This window comes from Brachypodium distachyon, chromosome 1 (genome assembly GCF_000005505.3).
Source record: "Brachypodium distachyon strain Bd21 chromosome 1, Brachypodium_distachyon_v3.0, whole genome shotgun sequence".
Classification (NCBI taxonomy): domain Eukaryota; kingdom Viridiplantae; phylum Streptophyta; class Magnoliopsida; order Poales; family Poaceae; genus Brachypodium; species Brachypodium distachyon.
This window is the reverse complement of record NC_016131.3, coordinates 28,191,657-28,211,921: the sequence shown is the minus strand read 5'-3', so window position 1 is coordinate 28,211,921 and position 20,265 is coordinate 28,191,657. Positions and strand designations below refer to the sequence as shown.

At 48.2% G+C, this 20,265-nt stretch overlaps 3 protein-coding genes across 3 annotated transcripts; 1 reads left to right on the top strand and 2 right to left on the bottom strand.

Moving 5' to 3' along the window:
• Positions 1-1,886: 1,886 nt before the first annotated feature.
• On the bottom strand, positions 1,887-4,270 carry LOC104585556 (polyubiquitin). The gene is given in 3 exon segments (XM_010242487.3): positions 1,887-2,201; positions 2,203-3,255; positions 4,108-4,270. Coding segments are annotated over 2 exon segments (1,197 nt in total). The 5' UTR covers positions 4,108-4,270; the 3' UTR covers positions 1,887-2,057.
• Positions 4,271-4,751: 481 nt separating this feature from the next.
• Positions 4,752-9,861, top strand: LOC100825668 (BTB/POZ domain-containing protein At1g04390). Its single transcript, XM_010242473.3, has 8 exons — positions 4,752-4,955; positions 5,680-5,806; positions 5,969-6,485; positions 6,598-6,728; positions 6,834-7,240; positions 7,359-8,489; positions 8,896-9,048; positions 9,215-9,861. The coding sequence occupies exons 1-8, from the start codon at positions 4,819-4,821 to the stop codon at positions 9,654-9,656; spliced, it is 3,045 nt and encodes a 1,014-aa protein (XP_010240775.2). The 5' UTR covers positions 4,752-4,818; the 3' UTR covers positions 9,657-9,861.
• A 2,222-nt stretch (positions 9,862-12,083) lies between these two features.
• On the bottom strand, positions 12,084-14,566 carry LOC104585544 (trinucleotide repeat-containing gene 18 protein). The gene has a single exon (XM_010242468.3). It carries the CDS (start codon positions 13,796-13,798, stop codon positions 12,497-12,499), a length of 1,302 nt encoding a protein of 433 aa, XP_010240770.1. The 5' UTR covers positions 13,799-14,566; the 3' UTR covers positions 12,084-12,496.
• Between the last annotated feature and the right edge of the window lie 5,699 nt (positions 14,567-20,265).

The window sequence follows — 20,265 nt, the reverse complement described above, 5'->3', positions numbered from 1 at the left end:
GTTGTAGCACTGCATGTTGGAATTATTTTATCATGCATGCAGATGCATGCGTGTGGTCTTTGCTTTTAATTTGGGTTCGTATCTTTGAGAAAGTCAAGTCGTTAGCTAGCTTGGCATAAATTAACTGTTTTAGCTAGTTGGTCAGAAGTCAAAATCTTTAATTCCAGCTTTAATTCGTCAATGGGCGCCAGATTATATGATTGGGACCTACTGATCGAGCGCCGTATATTTGACGATCGAGCTAGCAAGTAGTCACATCGGTTCGGTTATATACGTACGTACGTACCATGATCCGTATCCATTTTCCGGTGTTTTTCAAAGGTGTTATACAGAAGAACCATAAGGCCGCCCATTATCTTGGGAAAGAATTAAGCAAATCAAACCAGAACAATGATTACTTTGTTGTGTGTGTTTCTTCCAGGCGATCGAGCCCCACTTGCAAATTAAGCAGAGCAAAGCCAATCAAGGCGATAAGATTGTGCATGTCTTGTTGTCTTTAAACTAAAGCAGGAGCAATCTGGAATTAATGATTGATTGTCACTGCGCATGACCGCAATGGGATTTAATCTGGGGATCTCTTGTCCACCATGATAGAAGCCAGTGAACAGTTTCAAGTGTAGCCAATTGAATCATTGATCAGTCGTACTATGCATAATAATATGATAAACACCAGCCAAACCTTCTCTTGGCTTCCATGGAGCACAAGATTAACTAACTGTCGACGATTCAACTCGAGGTTGGTCTTTACATCTATCCTATCAACAAGCATTACAGAGATGTTAATAGGGCTGTGAACTTCAGTCACACGCGGACACGCCAGACACCGAATTACCTAGGATCAGGCTAATAGGCTCCTATGTCAAGCGGGCGTGACAGACTGGGGAAGGCGTCGCTGGTTGCCATGGTTGTGGTAAGCAAGTGCACATGTAGCACCACGGGAAGCACTTCAGTCCCATACTGCTCACAAACAGGGAGAAAGACTGGTTTATAAGAAAAAAAACAGCAGCCCTACTTCTATAAATAAGAACTAAAAGAAAAATTAGTCAGTACTCGGTAATAAAGAATTCTAAGTTCCTCCCCATTGTTTGCCCTTTTCTTCAGCCTTACATAGTTCAGTCAAAATGATCCTGGCAGCCTCTAAGAAGGATATCTTGCCATAGGTTTTTGTTGTTGTTGCCTTGTAATCAAATGCACTGCCACTCAAAAAAATACGTGTAGTGTTTACTCGGAGGGCAGAATGCAAAATTACACCTTTGAGCACACAACACATCCTAAGAAACTGAACAATGTGCTCACATGTCGTTTGAAATATGAGAAGTCAACTGTAAGATATATATATATACTACAGTAGTAAATAAATCAACTGAGATTTTCTTGAATATCTGTTGGAAATATAATCACACTCCAGCTTTGTATTTATTTACCAATATAGCTTCCAGAACAAAAAAAAACACATTCTGTTTGAAAATCAACCATGCCAGATTAAATAGAGGCATGAATTTACTGGGTAATTTCAACAGATACATGGGAAAAGTTTCAGAGACCTGACAGCAACATCTTGCATAGTCACCCACAGATGCCATAGTCCGACTATTGTGGTTATTAATTGGAAAATTGAAAAGCAGCTGGCAGGGCCTGTTTGTTCTGAGCACACTGCATGTAGAGGCGCTGAGAAGAGGCATATGGTTTCAAGGATGAGTAGGAAAAGGACAATACAATTATTGTAGTATGCTTAAATGTTACGAATGCATAAAAATGACGTTTTATGTCTCCCAGAACAAGTAGTTCTACATGGTTTAGCTTAGGTTGCAATATGTCCTGGAACGAACTTGGTTCTCCAGTTCAACATAAATCACACACGACCAACCATACGGCACAACAGATTGTAACAATAATCACGGAACAAGGTTCAGGTTCACTTATTCATAACATGATTCACGGAACAAGGTTCAGGTTCACAAATTCATAACAGGATTCAAGCTGCTATACAGCAGCAGAGATGTTCACACAAACGATACAGGATTGGGACGCAAGACACATAACAAAAGGCATGACCACTAAGGGGCAGACCACCAAGGGCAGCAGACTGTGAACCAGTTCGGCAGAAGCTTACTGCCCACCACGGAGACGGAGCACCAGGTGCAGGGTGGACTCCTTCTGAATGTTGTAATCTGCAAGGGTGCGGCCATCCTCAAGCTGCTTACCAGCAAAGATGAGGCGCTGCTGGTCTGGGGGGATGCCCTCCTTGTCCTGGATCTTTGCCTTCACGTTGTCAATGGTGTCCGAAGATTCAACCTCCAGTGTGATGGTCTTCCCTGTCAACGTCTTAACGAAGATCTGCATTCCACCGCGGAGACGAAGCACCAGATGCAGAGTGGATTCCTTCTGGATATTGTAATCTGCAAGGGTGCGACCATCCTCAAGCTGCTTGCCGGCGAAGATGAGGCGCTGCTGGTCCGGTGGGATGCCCTCCTTGTCCTGGATCTTCGCCTTGACATTGTCAATTGTGTCGGACGACTCAACCTCCAGGGTAATTGTCTTGCCAGTCAAGGTCTTTACAAAGATCTGCATGCCACCACGGAGGCGAAGCACCAGGTGCAAGGTGGATTCCTTCTGGATATTGTAATCTGCCAGGGTGCGGCCATCCTCAAGCTGCTTGCCAGCGAAGATGAGGCGCTGCTGGTCCGGGGGAATGCCCTCCTTATCCTGGATCTTTGCCTTCACATTGTCGATCGTGTCAGAGGACTCAACCTCCAGAGTGATGGTCTTGCCGGTTAGGGTCTTGACGAAGATCTGCATGCCACCACGCAGCCTGAGCACCAGATGGAGTGTGGATTCCTTCTGGATGTTGTAGTCGGCGAGGGTACGGCCGTCCTCAAGCTGCTTGCCGGCAAAGATGAGGCGCTGCTGGTCCGGGGGGATGCCCTCCTTATCCTGGATCTTCGCCTTCACATTGTCGATCGTGTCAGAGGACTCGACCTCCAGCGTGATGGTCTTGCCGGTAAGGGTCTTGACGAAGATCTGCATGCCACCACGGAGCCTCAGGACCAGGTGGAGGGTGGACTCCTTCTGGATGTTGTAGTCGGCGAGGGTGCGGCCGTCCTCAAGCTGCTTTCCAGCAAAGATGAGGCGCTGCTGGTCTGGAGGAATGCCCTCCTTGTCCTGGATCTTTGCCTTGACGTTGTCGATCGTGTCGGACGACTCGACCTCAAGGGTGATGGTTTTGCCAGTGAGGGTCTTCACAAAGATCTGCATCTGCATAGTCAGAAATTACAAACAAACAGCGGTAAGTTACCAAGACAGAGAGGTGTCACATGAATAGATATTAGTCAAGTAAGGCAACAATCAGATCTGAAACTTCCAATCATGAATTTAAGTCAGAATGTTTTAATCAAGTAGCACAGAGCAAAAGTGTAGACTGTTACATCGATCAGAACATGGAACAGATAAGCAATAAGATAGCTAATTGGCTTGATCTCTGATTCTAACAACAAATGTACATGATTAAGCAGATTGGGCTAACAAGTTGATTGACCATCGCACGGGTGAGGCACAGCTGAGGCAAATCAGGACTACGATAAATAAATTAGGAAAAGCAAACTACAAGATTATCAATCAACAATAATTAGTATAATCCGACACTCAACGAACATGGTACATCACTGGACAGCAATAAACAAATACAGAAGGCTCGTTCAACACTAAAACGGTCAAAACCAACCATAGACGAACCATCAGTACAATAATAGTGCTTGTTTGTTCGAAACCTACACGATAATAGATGGATGCTAGATATCCACGCAGGTTCAAACACTAACCGATCAAACCTTAACCAACATCTATGGCCGATCAAGCCACAGTAACAGTAATCGAGTGAAATCTACACGGAGAAATCGATAGCATAGAATACACACACTAGATCTAGTAGATCACAACAATAGCATGCGAAAATAACTTGAATCCACAGGTACACAGGAGCTCATCGATCTACACGGATCTGATCTATTTCAAATCGACATGGTGTCATCTAGACATCTACGAGATCATCATCTCAACGCGTACACCAAATCGAGGGCAGGGCTGAGGAGGAATCGAGAGGCTACATACCTTGACGGGGATTCGCTAGATCGATCGCTTGCTGTTGCGGAGAATTTTCGATCGGGATCGGGGGTGCTGGATTGGGGAAAGGGAGGGTCGATCGATGGGGGAATTTATAGATGGCCAGATGGGGAAGAGACCAAGTCTGTTACGTCACGGCTCACGCGCGAGCCAAGTCGGCCACCGGATGCGAACAGAGATAGAAAAGGCGGTTGGGAGCCGTCCCCACCACGCAGTCTCTGGAACAGTCCCGATGGCTCTCGTCCAATACATACGGCATAAAAATACTTGCAAATAATGATATGCTGGAAAATAAGCATTCATGAAACTCGTAAATAGTTGCAAAAATTAAAATGAAAAAAAGCGAAAGTTAAATATTTTTTGAGAGCAAGCGAAAGGTAACTAAAGAATTCCTAAAAAAAAGGTAACTCCTTTAAAAAACAAAAGGTACTCCGTAACTAAAGAAGACCAGAAAAGTGAGAACAAAAAAGAAACTCCTGCTCGTCCAGAACGGGCCGCCACAAGTTGTTTGCAAGCGTACATCGGCCCAGCCCAACCAGCCAGCATCGTTTTTCCAACGAGGCCAGCCCACCTACAAATTACAAGTTCCTCTAAAAAAAACCCCTACAAATTACAAGTCGAACACTTCCCTTTCTCTTCCTCTGCTTCGTCTTCAGCAGTTCGGCCCTGCAGAGTCCAGACTTCGCCAGTCCTGACGCCATGCGCCATACGGCCTCCAAGGCGACCGGGAGGGAGAAGGGCGGGAGGAAGGGCGGCGGAGGCGAGCAGCTTCTCACCGGCCGCGTCCTCTCCCTCCGCACCCGCCTCCACGACGCCCTCGCCCTCGGCCTCACCAGGTAATCAATCGCCTTCCGCGCCCTTTTTCTTCTTCTCCACGAAAGAGTATTGGTAGCTGCTGCTTAAGAAGCAAACACCGGGCGATGATTTAGTTAGCCGTTGTTTGGTAGTACAAGGAGAACCGCAATTTTGATAATTTTAGCTTGGTGACAATTTTATGTAGTTGCCCGAAAAGCAAAATTCGAGGATTAACGAACAGTTTGAGCGCCTGGGATTTCGTGAAGATGTGTGTAAGTATGGTCTATAATAAAGCCATATTGCCCCTCTTATATTGAAAGCCATAAGAACAGAAGTTTTGCTGGGGTTATGCTGTCTTCTGAATTTCGACAGCATAAATAGGCAACCTAGCACAAACAACAGGAAGCCCTTCCTGCTGCTGAATTAACCCCGCAAGATCAGCACCATGAAACCACCTCACCAGAAATACACAACCAGGCCTACTAGATTCAATTACAGCATACAATATTCCACCATGTCGATTTGCAATAGATCAGACCATCAAGTTATCGTCATGTTAGGCAAGGACACCATTCAATTACAGCACAAGGACAGGAAGGAGCCACCGGTTGACAAGCACAGTAATTAGGAGCAAAATGTCAGTTACCATCAAGTTGTTGCTAAACCAGCTGCCCGCATTCGCTTTTCCTTGAACAGAAGGAGCACCCTTCTACAAAAAAAATACAGTATGTGGGTTCTTACTTGTTGTATTTATCGTCATGTTAGGTCTGATGGCCACGGTGCAAAGAAATGGCAGTCTAATGATGCTGGAATGCAGTCTCACGCGCTCAAAGCTGTGGCTGCTTTTATCAGTTGTTTGTCAAAAGAAATGTTGCGGCTTCCTCCTATAAAGGTAATAACCATTTTAATCAACACTTTTTAGTCAATTCATCCAGATTGTAGATCTTCATATTTGTTTTGTTGTATGCTCTCCCTAATGGTGTGCAAGTAATGGAAAATTAAAATTATGAAAATCATGCACTTTTTGGTTCTGATAAGTTTATCTCCTAACCAGGAGTCAATTTCTGATATTCTCATAGTGTTGGAAGGTGTTCTTCAGACAAAGAACGTTTTGGTTCTGATCCAAGCAGCAGATGTGAGCTTAAAGTTAGTTTCCAGCATAGGAAATTCAATCCGCCAATACCAATTTTTGGAGATCCTTACATCCTTCTCATGTCAGTTGTCTGCTGACCAGATACCTCTAGCTATCTCATGTGCAGGTGCACTAAACTGTATATTGAACAACCTTGTGACAGCAACAGTGTCGACTCATACAGAAATCTGGAAAGCTTTGGAGAGAACCAACACAGTAGCAAGTATTATTTCAGCTCTGCGCAGTTATGCTCATGATGTTCATCCATTAAATTATCTGGCAGAAATGATATCACTGCTAAGAACCATGATGTGGATTTGGCCTTCCTCGAGATACCATGTATGGAGTAACTGCAACTTGATGGGGAAGTTAGCACATCACTATCTTGGCACTGAAACAACGGTTACTACTAAAGTTCTTAGGTTGTATGCTGCTTTAGGTACATGTGTTTGGTAATTCTCCTCTTTGACTTCTGTATTAAGATTTTCGAAAAAGAATATTCTCCTTCACTTTCCTTTTGTGTTCCTGAACATGTTTTATCTGTAACTCAGCTTTATGTGGGAATGGAGCGATGATCCTTCTCAAGGATGAAGTGTTAATGGCTAAGATCTGTGAGCTAATGGGAGCGTCCCATATAAGCATTACTAGGATTGAAGCATTCAAACTCTGCCAGATTCTTTTGGTGAGAGTTATGTTCACTTAAGTTTGATCACAAACTAGTATAAAATATAAGTTGTACTTGTATTGTATTTTTTAACGAATATCAACGTTGTTTTATCATCTGCAGAGATCTTCGAAGGGCTGCAATCAGTTAATGACTTCACATTGCCAGCCTATTGTTGAAGCCATAATCGATGCAATGTCTAGAAGTGATGACAAGTTGTTAGTAACTGAGGGGTGCCGTACTGCACTGCTGGTTCTTCGTTATGCTGGGAATCATCATCAATGCTTTTGGTCCAATGCTATTGATAAAGTATTATACAACATTCTTACCAGTTTCCACATCTCTTCACATCAAACCCATCACATTTTGTGCCATGATGAGCTGTTCAATATGGTCTCTAAAAACTTCACGGATATACATCCATACGTATGGGACATACTTGGATATCTTGCCGTGCATTGCCAAAACGAACATCTCTCTGTAAGAAAAAGGAAAGATCATATCCTGGATACACTAATATCTTGTGCTTGGTAGGTACTAGGTACTATCCCACTAAAACGACATTTTTTCACAGTATATTATCTTTGGTAGTGCTATGTACTTATAGGTGACTGCTGTGCGTCGATTTCCTCTTGCTTTTTTGTGCAGCTCGCTGGCAGCAGGTGTCATGCAAAGCAGTCCATTGAAATTGTCCAAAGATGTGCAGGAGCCGGCTTTGAGAGCAGTTCTGATGATGCTTCTATCTCCCTGTGGATACATTCTGTCTGAGGCAAGTTCTAAACTGTCAGAAGTTGTTATATGTCTAGGTGATGACTATTTGAACATTGTGCTGTCATCATTAGAATCAACTACTACGAGAAGTGTTACCACATCTTTTGACAGTTTCCAAATTATGATCAACCTGATGAACCTAGTGTGCTTGGTGCTGTCACAACCTTACCATAATCTCCTTAACAAGAGAAATTGTGTAGATGTATTGTCCACCATTATCAAGGAATGTCTGCACAACCATATACATATTACGAGGTCAAAAGTTACTTCCCATCTGCATTTTTGTTTCGATGGAAGTTCATGTTGCTGCAATTTCGGTGAAGAGTGGGAAGGTAAAAATATTGTTTTATTCTATGGTCTCGTCGTGCTGTTTAATCTTCTGAAGAGCACTTCTTTAGTCTGTGTTCGCTGTAAACGGAATTTGGATGCGGGGATTCTGTGCCATGATTGCAGAGATCATTTTACTGAAGGTTTCCTTAGAGTCCTTCAACGGGCTCTGTCTCAAAGCTTGAGCTCAGGACCCAAGCTCTATATTGCACACACCCTGAGTTTGTTTGGCCTCTGTGGTTCTCCAAGCAAGTTGGGCAGAAAGATGAGAAGTGCATTAGATGATAATGAGCTAGCTGATCTGGAGCTGTTACTTTCAGATGGTGAATCTCTAAATGCTCATACATCCATCATATCAGTAAGGTGTCCTAAGTTGTTGCCATCTGTAAAATATGCCCTTGGCAGCAATGGAAAAATTAATGATGAATGGGGCAAATCTATGTATCGTGTTCAAATGTCTGATCGTGTAGACAGTCGTGCCTTGAAGAAAATTTTGGAATACACATACTCTGGTTTTGTGATGGTAGATGATGACATTGTTAAAGCAATAAGAACACTTGCAAAGTATTGCCACTTGAAATCATTGCAAGATATGCTTCAGAAAGAGCAACCAAGATGGAACTCTGATTGTCCCAGTTACGATCTTACTGTAGCACTTGGACCAGTTGACCACTCATTCTCGTAAGTTTTGCCTTAAGTCACACTATTTATTGATTTCAACCTTTGAGCCAAAATGACAAATTCTTTTTAGTTGTCCCTATGTCTATCTGAATTAAAGAGGTTGGGTGGCTGTCATGTCCTGAAATTCCTTGTTATTCATAATACTGTTCTAGTTTTTGTCATTTGCATCCTTTCTTTTTTCTATTTGAGGAAAAGGCCGGCACTTTGCCATTCATATTTGCATTAAAATGCTACCTTTGTGAGATTTCAATCGTTGACTAGAGCTTCAGAACTCAGAAGAGATCCATAGCTTACCTTCTGTATCCTATACTATAAAATTACGATTTGTACTTCCATCTTTTATTTCACTCTCTGCCTAGTTTGTGTTAGCTTATCTTTAAGTATTATTTATGCGTATTAATTTTAGGGACATAATTCTGGAGGCTCAGTCAAATGAGCAAATGAAATGTCAGCATGGGTCATGCCAATTATCTACCCCGCATGTTCATAGCCACAAAATAGTGTTGAGCATGAGCTGTGATTACCTCCGGGCATTATTTCGATCTGGGATGCATGAAAGGTGAGCCATTTTGGCTTTTACTTACATTTTTATACACTACTAATCCACATCTGTCCATATTTCTGCAAGATCATCATTGTTGCATTATTAAGACGACTTCCATTTTGTCGGTTATTCATGATATTTCATGTATATTTCAAGTGATTGATAAGAGTTATCCATGCAGCTTTTCCGAAGTTATCAGAGTTCCACTTGGGTGGCAAGCGTTAGACAAACTGATCCGTTGGTTCTACTCAGGCGAGCTGCCCAATGTTTCCCCAGACTGCCAATGGAAGAACCTGGGCAGCGATGCTCAGCTCTCTCACCTAAGTTCGTATGTGGAGTTATCATCCCTGGCTGAATTCTGGTTCTTGGAGGGAGTAAAAGAGAAGAGCCTTGAAATAGTCACCGCCTGCTTGAACTCCAGCACAGACGCTGCTGTCGATGTCATTGCCTTCGCAGCTAGCCTGGGCCAGTGGGAAATGGTCGAAGCTAGCACCAGGAGCGTGGCGCATCTGTTCCCCAGGTTGCGAGACTCTGGCCAGCTGGAAGAGCTCGACGATGATGTGATCGACTTGCTGCGAACCGAGTATGTCCGGCATTCGCAGCATGGAGGTAGAAGCGACTGAACATGTAAACCCGAGTATACATCATGGTGCACTATGTTACATTCAGGTACAGGTATCGCCTCTTCACAGATAATATACTGTCTGAAATGGCACAATCTTGTTGCGATGATCTAGAAAGTTTTCCTGCGTCTATGCGGGTAACCCTTCGCTTGTCTTGCACTGCTGGTTTAACCTACCTGGTCACCTCGTGGCCTTGCCTGTTTTACCCTCCGATTTCATTAATGACATTACAGGCTTCATAGGCCTTACCATCTGCTAAGTACAGTAGTACTGACCTTTCGATTTGTAGAAAGCCAATTTCAGTTTACCAGTAGCTCAGAACTGTTCTCTCTCTCAAAGAAAATCAGAAGCCTCAGAGCTGTTTACTCTTCTTCCTACACGCAACGGTCCAATTATTACTATTTTCCGAAGGAGCCTACAGTACGAGTTCAGGCACATGGTTATGCACAAAGTGCAGAGACCAGAAGCCCAGAGGGAGAGTAGCGAGAAGAGGACCCTAGTGGCAGTGTGGCACCGGTCGATCCAGCTCGACGGCCCCCGCAGCTCGCAACGGACACCTGATAGCTCCAGTGCATCCCCACAGTAAATAAACACCACTGCAATGCCCCGTTCAGCCGAAACGAACGTAAACAAATCCAAACCGAATAACCCACGAATCTCTCTCAATCATCGCGCCTAATTAGCAGAGCATTAACATAACAAAGCAGCAACATGGGGGGCGGTTAAACTGTTAAACTAGCTCATCCTTGCACACTACTGACGATAAGACAGCAGGGCCAGCACGTACAGAAAGTACAGGCTGTCATCCTCCCTCCTCGCCTCGCCTGTTGTTGTTCCTCGCCGCGCGCTACCGTCCAAACCAGCAGCGTTCCCATAAACAAAAACAAAATTAGAAGGGCCAATCAAAGCAGAGTTCGGATGGAGGGGGGAAACAAGAAAAACTCGAGCTAAATTGATTTAAAAAAGGCTTGTGTCGATCGGTGCGTGTGGGTCTTTGCCTCCCCGTGCCGCGGCAGGAAGTCACGGCCCCTCGGCAGCCCTCAGATGGGGGGCGTCGCGTCGTGCATCAGACGGCCCCCGGGCGAGTACGTGCTGCAGGTGTGCTGAGCTTTTTGGGTGCTGCAATGCTGCCCAGTTTGCTGGGGGCTCAAGACTCACGGACCTTGCTTAACAAAGGGAGCTCAGCTCTTGGCCAATTGGCTTCGGACAACGTTGGCAACCTTGCTTGGTTGCTTGGTTGCTTGGGGTCGTCGTCGTGCCTCGGTTTGTACGGCACCACCATTGACTGCGGAAGCCTAAGCCTAGGGATGCATGTTCCAACCAACAACTGTATTTATTCATTCATTCATTCATTCATTCAGTCAGTTCAGTACTTCCTACTCCAGCGTAGCCCAGTACAGCCTCCGCATTGCATACAGTATACTCCAGCTCTACACACATGGCTGCCCGCAGCAGCTGCAGGCTGTGCAGACCAGAGATCTGATCCGGCGGGGCCATGTATCTACGGACGACACGACACGGCTCAGCATCACAGCTTCCGCCGCTGGCTGAACGGCTGAACCTGAACCTGAACGGGCAGCGCAGCAGCAGTAGCTAGGCCCCGGCCGGACACGCACAACACTCATTAACCCGCGCCTCTGCAGCTCTGCTGTCCTGCGCATACATCGATCTCTGCATCGCTCTCGCTGCAGCTCGGCTCAGAAAGCCGGGACGCTGCAAGAAAAGCCAACGGTCGGAAGGACGCCCGAGCCTGCCCGGCCGGATCGGCCACGCTGCTGATCATCAGGGATCAGATTTCATCGTGGCACCGCAGAGCGCCGAGGGAGGAGGGCTCAGCGGCGTCCACATGGGCGGAGGGACCCGAGTACCCGACCACGTCGGTCGATCGATGGGTGTCAGTGCCGTCCCTGGTGGTGATGCAGTGGCGTTAACGGGCGGGCGTCAGTGCAGTGGCGCCTTTTGGGGAGCGGGGAGTTTGGCGTATTTTAAATTGGGGGGGGGGGGGGGGGGTGGTGAAAAAATTTGTGGGCGAATATTCAGAGGCGGAGCACATGCGGCACAGTGCTCCGGATCCAGAGTCGCAGCTCGAGCCGGGCTGGAGTGAGCGAGTGCTGGACCGGCCGGCTCGCCCGTCTTTTCCCTGAACCGGCACCTAGGAACACTGGCTACTACTGTATACGAGTAGGAGCATCGGAGTGAGTAATACACTACGGTTGCTGACTTCGATGCAGATAAGCACGGAAAATGAGGGGGCTCCTCGCTTCGAGTCTGCCAATTCCCGTTGCTCTGCACGAAAAATGCCAGCTAAGTTTGAAAACCAAAACGAAACACTACTCGTACGGAGCAAAATAGTACAGCAGTTCAGCTTGGCTGTTTGTTAGACCAAGGATGCAAAACTGCTGCTAAAACATTTGCTGATATGAACAATGTGACAACTTAGACACTCGTGATCTCTTTTTCTTGCAAACAACCAAATCAGATGCGCTAGCGCTTACAGGGTTTAGGAGAAGAACAAAACTCCAAATGTACAACAGTCAAAGAGAGAAAGTGGGGGAGAAGGAGAGAAAAAAACAGAAAAACGGTCAAATTGATTAGACATTGGCATGAGCGGCATCCCAAAGAACAAACGAAATCAGTTAAACGCCCAAATCTACCCATCCTCTTATCACTGCATCATCCATCCATCCCCTAGCAACTAGCTTATCTATTTCCCTTTCCAAGCACCATCTCTTCTTCCATCTCCAGTGATCCATCCATTCCGGTCCAGGTTTCTTTCGGCGAACAAGACAAATTAAGGTTTCAACGAACGGTCAAAGGACCAAGTTGTAGACCGGATCGGATTACCCAGAACAAAGCTTGGGCAGCTCGCCGCTCCACCGCTGCTGCGGCGGCGGCGGCGCCTTCCGCCCCAGCGTGGACGAGGTCCGCGACGCCCTGGCATTGTCGGCGGCGGAGGAGTCCTTCTGCTTGTCCTTGAAGAAGCCGAACACCGGGCGCGAGCAGACGGGGACGTTGAGCACGACGGGCGCCACGCGGACGCCGCCGGAGGAGTAGGACCGGTCGACGCCGGCGGCGCGGCAGGAGCGGGATTTCGAGGCGGCGGCGGCGGCGTGGTGGAAGCTGCAAGGGGAGCTGCAGCTGCGCTCCAGGGGGCTCTGCTGGAAGACGATCTTCCCCGAGGAGTTCATGCGCGGTGAGTCTACGGAGACGCAGCGGGGCTGCGGCGGCGGCGGCGGGCCGCGGGGGCCGGAGGTGGAGTGGCGGCGGCCGGAGGAGCGGACGAGGCGGAGGCGGGGAGGCTGGTGGTGGTTGAGATCCGCGCCGGAGTCGAGGGAGAAGCGGGGGTTGATTACGATGTCGTCGTGGGAGTCGTGGCCGCCCGAGGAGGAGGACGAGGAGGAGAGCGAGAAGCGGGAGGAGGCGAGCGAGAGCGACGCCTCCGAGTCGGAGCTGTCGCGGAGGAGCGGCGCCGACGCGAGGTCCGACGATGCTCGCCCGTTATTGCTGTTGTTGTTGTTGTTGCTCCGTTGGAGGAGGAACTTGAGGGACCTCGCCGCGGATGACGTTGACGAGCCCGTCGTCGTGCTTCTCCCGGGCGTTTTGGCCAATGCCGATGGGGAAGGCGAGGGCCTGGGGCTCTGTGAGGCTGATGATGACGACGCTCTCTTGAGCCCCAGCAGCTCGCGCCACCGGCTCGAGCAGCTGGGCGCCTTGGGGGAGAAGACGTACTGGTCGGCCGTCGCAAGGCCAGCCGCGGCGCGGAGCGGCTTCATTGTCTGCTCTGCCGGGGGCGGCGGCATTGCCTGTGATCTCGCCGGCGGTGGCACCGCGGTACAAGGCTCGGGCTCAGGCGCGGCGGCCTTGCGGAGCGGCAGCAGCTTACCGTCGGCGAAGAGCTCGTCCGCCGGGAGCATGCTGGCGGCGCACCCGCCGAAGCTGCTGAACTCGAAGTCAATGAAGTCCTTCGAGATGGCCGGCGTCGCCACTGGAGAAGTCGACGCGACCGCCGTCTCCTCGTGCTCCTCGGCGGCAATGGCGTCGCGGCCGCTGAACGAGACGCGCGGGGCGAGCCAGCCGCACGGCGTCGACGACGACGACGCGGCGGTAGGAGCCAGCAGGTTGCTCGCGACGGCGGAGGTCATGGCGCGGCGGCGTTCGGGGTCAGGGGCATCCAACGCCGCGAGCTTAGAAGAAGCTAAGACCAGTCCGGGCCAGCAGATCGCACTCGAGACAGACGGCGGCGCGCGGTACTACGAATCTCGTGGCGGAGCCGGAGAGAGGGAGAGGAGGGGAGTGTGAGGCGAGGCGGGGTAAAGGTGGTAAAGCCGTAAAGGCAGGCGCGCGTATATATAAGCGGGCACGGTGAAAATGCCCGTTTCGGTGTGTTGTTTGCGATCGATCGAACGAAACCGCTAGCCGCGGGTCCGCTTCTTCTTCGTGGAAGGCAGCGGCAGCAAGAGAGGAGGAGGAGGCGAATCGGTATATTTCGATCTGGCGTTCCGAGTGCGCGCGGAGGGAAACGGGAAACGGAGGAGGCTCGTCCGTCGGTATGCGGGGGTTCCCGTAATTGTAAACGGCACCGGCCGGATCGGTACAGCTAGCTACGGCCAGGGGGGAGACACAGCGAGGGGCCGATCCAAGCATAAACGTGGGGGAGTTGAAATGGTTTCGGCTCGCTTGTCTCGTTTTCACGATGGATTCTTCTGTGAATATATATGCGCGTTGATGTGGCAAATGTAGCGTGTTCCTAAAAACTGAGACAACAACGTACGTAGCAATACCCGAGTTAGGTTCAGGGTGGCAAATTGGCAATGGATGGAGACATGTCATGAGAACATCTGGATATCTTTTGCCTTTCCCAGTGCGGTTGGAAAATAGTGGCGCTGCTAGGATATGCCTCCCAAGGCAGTACTGCTGCTTTTTTTTTTAGGTTTGTTTAGCCATTATTTCAATTTCCTAACGAAATTGGGGAGTAGTATTATTACCCAAGAAAGCAGATTTCCAAAAGCGAACACATGATTCATGTAAAGTATCCGACCACAAATGCGGGCAATTAACTTTCCTTGCACCGCCATAGAACGAAACGATCCAAGTGTCTGTTCAAACTTAGTTACTCCTTCCGGCCGAAATTATTTGTCGAAATATCACATGTATCTAAACGCTTTTTACACGTAGATACATCCGTATTTGGGCAAATTTGAGACAAGTAATACCGATCATAGGAAGTAATTGTTTTTCAAAAGTAAAAATACAGACACAAGAGTTGCGACGATCTAACTCCAGAGCTCTGGAGCGCGCGAGGCTATCTAGATTCTAGATAGACAGACCCGTGAGCTTACAAGAGAGGGGAGATGGCCGAGACAAGAAATTTTGTTTCCATACGTCGACATATCGTTAACGTTACTCTTCGGGTGAGCTTAGGAATCTTCGCAGCAAACGTACGTCCTTGCGTAAAACGTACAGCAGTACAGGTCTCAGGTGGGTGCACTCCATGACTCTGAGAACTTTGGCCGGGAGCGTCATATTACTCGCATCTTTGGCGGCAGCTTGCTGCATTAACAAAAGCCGGGGGGACATTTGAATGCAGCTGCAGTCTGACAGGGACAAACGAGCCGGGCGGGGCCCGTTTTCCTGTGCATGGACTGGAGCTTATTAGGAGGCGATCGATGACAGTGCGAGAGCTAAGCAACAAAAGAGTAAACTTTTTTATATGTGGCTCCAAGTTAAGATTTGGGAGCACAAAGGGGCCGTAGTTTGGCCCTTACCGAATTACTCCAGGTTCTGTCGCCGGCAGTCGGAAAGAAAAATCACAGATCTTCTCGTGTGCAGACTTGAAAGGAGATCTCTCATGGTTTTCCTGACCATGCATGGATGAAATGCAGATGCAGATTTTCTGTCTGAACGTGACAGTGATGTGAGAATGTGAGTTGATTTATTAAGCCGTGGACCATGTCAGTTAATTTGGGACGGAGAAAGTATATACTTTGCATATCATGGGCGTGGTAGCTAGCTGAACCGTGACACCGATGACAAGAGAGCAGATAAATGGAGGTTCGCTCGGTTGGTTAAAATGGCGAACATGTATGATGTATGTGCATATAACATTTCCCAAAGTAACCCGTTTGCTAAAACTGTGATGACGTACATAACGTGCCGACCATCACACATTTTGCACCGGCCATGGTTGGGACGACTTGCATTGGGAGAAAAGAAAAAAAAAGAGTTCAAGCAAGCGGGTTGGTTGGTTCATCACACGCTGAACACACAATTAATCGACTCGATCGCGCTGTCTCCTGAATACAGAATTCTATCCACAGGTACGTGTGGTCCTGCTTGCAGGTTTCCGGACCGATCGATCGAACGGCGTGAAGCGTCTCATCGTTCAGCAGGACAAACATTTTACCTACTGGCAAACTGATCTTTCCTCGTTGGTTCCTTCCTTCATTCCTCCCTCCTCCTCGCCGTCCGTCGCGGTACGGGTAACAAGATATAAGCAAGATTAATCGGTCGCCTGCTCCTATTTTATCTCCCGGCGACCCGGCCCGTTTCTCCGTACGTAACGTACCATACCACCCGAGCTGCATGCGTGCGTGTATAACCCGCTCCCATAGAATTTGCTCGCTCGCTGCTCTCCGCTGGCTCTCCCACGTTGACCACGCCTCGGCCGAGGCCGTCCGAGCTCGCCAGCGCGCTCGCCCGGCCTCGACGCTACCCCCAGCCTTGTGCGTGCACATGCTCCCGTCCAACCCAACCGATCTCGGCGCGCGCCCTCGCAAAAATTCCAAAAGTCCGCCGTCCCGTCTCGTCTGTGCGCGCCCATCACCCATCAGCCCGTACAAACGTACGTGCACGTACGCCGGGTCCGAAAAATGAGGAAGCTTTCCCGCGCGCCACGCCGGAGAGTACCATAAAGTTCCGTGGACCGACGTCGCGGCGGGGCCACGTACCGCCGTACCGGTGGGCGCAGCAAGCAGAGAGGCAGTGAGAGCGTCTCATGCATCCCTGCAGGTGGCAATGTGCATTTTCCTTTCGATCGACCTTCTGTCGCCTTGTCTGTACGTTTTTTCCTTTCGCTCCAGCCTTTTTTTTTTCCGATTCATGGGCGCGCTGAAGAGACGAAACGGATGGAGCGAAAAGATGCACGGGCGCGGCACGGGCGCACGGCAACCAGGGGGCGGTGTAGAGTACGCTGAAGTTAGGCAGCATCTAGCACAGGGAACGGCCGCGCGAACGAACGAACGAACGGATGCACGGTTTTGTGCATGCAGTATACTCATGGCATATGACAGTACTTCGTCCGTTACATAAAAATTGGCACGGTTTTAAATTAAAACCGTGTCAATTTTTATGGAACGGAAGGAGAATAGCTACGTCGCTGAAATGCTGATGCGAGGGGACGGCCATCCCGTTCGCCCTCGCTGCATACATGCATGCAGCATGCATATTTGTCTTCTTCTTCTTCTACGTGCAATAAGGTGCACGTTCTCTGTTCTGCTTCCGTATAGGTAAAAGAATTACCGGGAGCTGTCCATGTAAGCGTCGCGACCTTGCACATCTAGCCGTTGCCCGTGGATCGGCTGCCCATCGATCAGGAGCATATATAGCCCGCCTGTCGTTTGCAATTGAGTTGGCCGGGTTATTCGAGCATGCATGGCGCGCGTTTGCGTAGCGTGGCATGAGCCCGCGCGCTGGTGACCACGGCCCGCGGCCGGTGGCGGGTTGGCGGCGGTACTTTGTTGCTATATCATAGACGGGCACGTACGTACGTTACGTGGTCCGCATGAGGATTTCCTGCCTCCGCGAGGCGGGGCGGGACGGCACGTGCTGTACGGGCGGTCCCCGGGCAAAAATTCCGTCCGTTACTCGACCTCGGGCCGCCGATCGCAGAGCTGTACGTACGCTGTTACTCCATGACAAAGGAGCAAAAAGCTAGTCAAACCAATGCATACATGCCACATGCATGTTGTCCTGCTAATTAAGCTTCGGTACGTGACTGTCCAAATAAATGACAGATGATACAAATACAGTTTGGATTAGCTACCACTAACGCTGAGGACGCATCGTTTTCTTTTTGCGTGACACATTTTTACCAGCAACCTCTCACCATGTTACTCGACGCCACAAAACTTCACCGAGAACCAGAAATCAGTTGACTCAGAGCATCTTCAACAAAAGCCCCATAAATTTGTATAGGGGTTGTACCTTAAATTTTGACACAAAACAAGACGCCTAAAAGTTGTATAGGGGTTGTCCCTTAAATTTTTTAGCCCTATTTCACCTAAAGCTTCAGTAGTAGCCCCTAAATTTCAGCCCTTATTTAGTTTTGCATTTTCACTGAACAGCGGGACCCACATGTCAGTGGGTCATTTCTTTTTTTTTCCTCCTCTTATCTTCTACCTTCGGTCTTCTCCTCTCATTTCCCAACCATGGCTGCCACCTGCTCCTGCTAGGCAAGGGGGCCGCGCGACACTACGGGTCATAGGACGGCGGCGCGCGGGAGTGAGGAAGGAGGCACGGCGAGACAAAAGGGAGAGGAGAGATGCTGACGTGGCCAAGCAGGTGAGGAAATGGGGGCCTCCCTTGAGAGCCCCTGGGAATGGGGGCTTGGGAGGTGTTTCTAGGAGGCTCCCTAGAATATGGGTTCTAGTAGAGTTCCTGCTGAAGAACGTTTTTTTGGCTTTGGGCCCTAAAAACGGGATAGCGGCCCTGTTTAGGGGCTCTGCTGAAGATGCTCTTAGTGTGCAAGGTCAAATCACGCGCTCACGGTCCAAATTAAACTAACCGATCCAACCCATAAGGACAATTCTAATAGTGTACTCTCTCAGACTCATACTACTTGTTTCAAGTTTGCCCAAATATGAATGTGTCTATGTTTAAAAAGCGTGTAGATACATGTAATATTTTGACAATTAATATGGGTCGGAGGGAGTATGATAATTGTTGGTAAAGATTGCCACGCGTACTCCACTAGGATAGATGATGATGTGTCATAAAGTGAATGTGTAAAACGAGAGAGCAAGGCTATTTATTTTCTACCTTCCACTGAACAAATTATAGACACAGACTAACTGAAATAATTGTACGGTAACTTGAAGAATCTTAGATAAAGAAAACTATACACGCCACGCTTTTGGCTGGTTAGGAAATTAACCATGCATTGTGTTCTTCAGCATGCGCATGCATGTGCCAGAGTAACTCACGAAGGAGATGCATGACGCCAAACGGGTGGTGAGTAGACTGTTGTGCTCCTGCTCCTACCGTTCTACGAAGCTTCGGCGGAGTCAGGACACCGGCCGGCCCAAACAAACAAAATTGATTGTCCGAGATACATGGATTATACTACACGTTAAGAAAGTTAAGTTGGTCAAGTCAATATATCTGGCATTTTCGCTCGCCCAATCATTGGTTTGCTTACTAGTTATGACCATAATAAGATCAGTGGGAAGAATGAATGTTCAAAATCAGTGTCTAGTACTCCTGCATCTTCTCCAAATGTTTAATCATTAAAGGCTTCTGCCCTGTTATAAGCAGCGCATATATTTCTGCAAACTGATATCAAAACGACAGCCAGTACAAATACAGTTTGGACCTACTGCCACTAGTTAGGTTATATATATAGTACTCTACACAATATTACATTTTATGTCCCACAATTTACCACGAGTTCTCACCGTATTATGACCACAAACTTCACTGGAAAACAGGAATTAATCAGCTGACAGAATCTGCAAGATCAAATCACATAGTACCCCACTCCAAATTAAATAAAGATACTAAACGTACCGCCCCCTTTGGTCTTTTGTACATGAGCAAAGCTGCATGCATGCGGAGGTGTCCAAACCTAGGCGTAGTATGTTCAGCTCTTTAGGCGACAGGCAATGCTTAAATATTTCTCACGGCCTCGTTCCACATGAGCAAACGCTGTGGTGGCATCCTCTGCCTGTCTCACCTCACTTGGCCACCTGCAGCAGCACAACAAAATACCAATATTTTTGCCCTCACATCCATGTGATCTTTGTGGTTGAAAGAAAGGAGAAAGAGATGCTCTGAGATTTGACCCACCCACTGCAGCTGAAAAGGGCTGGACAGACTTTTAATTAGGCCGCGCAGAACATGGATGCATCATGCTTGCACTAATCTCTTTACCTGATATCCATGCTCCTTATCTGAAAGACTGAACCGGTGAACACCCCCAACGTTGCCACAATAAAAATTTGTCTTTCGGCCCTCTTTTTCATGTTCTCCTGCTCCTGTTTACCACCTTTATGAAAGGCCGACAAAAAGCAGAAAAGCCACATAGAAAACCCTGAAGCAGAAATACTCTACTTTGTAGTGCAAGCCAAGGCCAATACTGGTTGCAGCAAACCAACATGAGAGCTCCCAGTTGTGAGTCTGTGCCAGCACAACGGTTGGGGACCTAGCTAAAACAACCTTATATTAGCATTGCAATCATGTGTCTCAAGCTCTCTACGGTTAAGTAAACTGCAGAACCCACATGGAGGCAAGGAGAACCTTTTGACTGATGCACACACGCTGAGGACCCATAGGTACAGAGCGGTTTGATGAGGCTCTATTGATGTATACTACTAGTGCTATATGGAGTAGTATA

What these genes read in the sequence shown, in the direction of transcription:
- LOC100825668 (XM_010242473.3), top strand. Translation starts at nt 4,819, where the DNA reads ATGCGCCATACGGCCTCCAAGGCGACCGGGAGGGAGAAGGGCGGGAGG. An exon ending in CTCGCCCTCGGCCTCACCAG is followed by an intron (nt 4,956 to 5,679) that starts GTAATCAATCGC and finishes TCGTCATGTTAG; the next exon opens with GTCTGATGGCCACGGTGCAA. An exon ending in CGATCTGGGATGCATGAAAG is followed by an intron (nt 9,049 to 9,214) that starts GTGAGCCATTTT and finishes TTATCCATGCAG; the next exon opens with CTTTTCCGAAGTTATCAGAG.
- LOC104585544 (XM_010242468.3), bottom strand. Translation starts at nt 13,798, where the DNA reads ATGACCTCCGCCGTCGCGAGCAACCTGCTGGCTCCTACCGCCGCGTCG.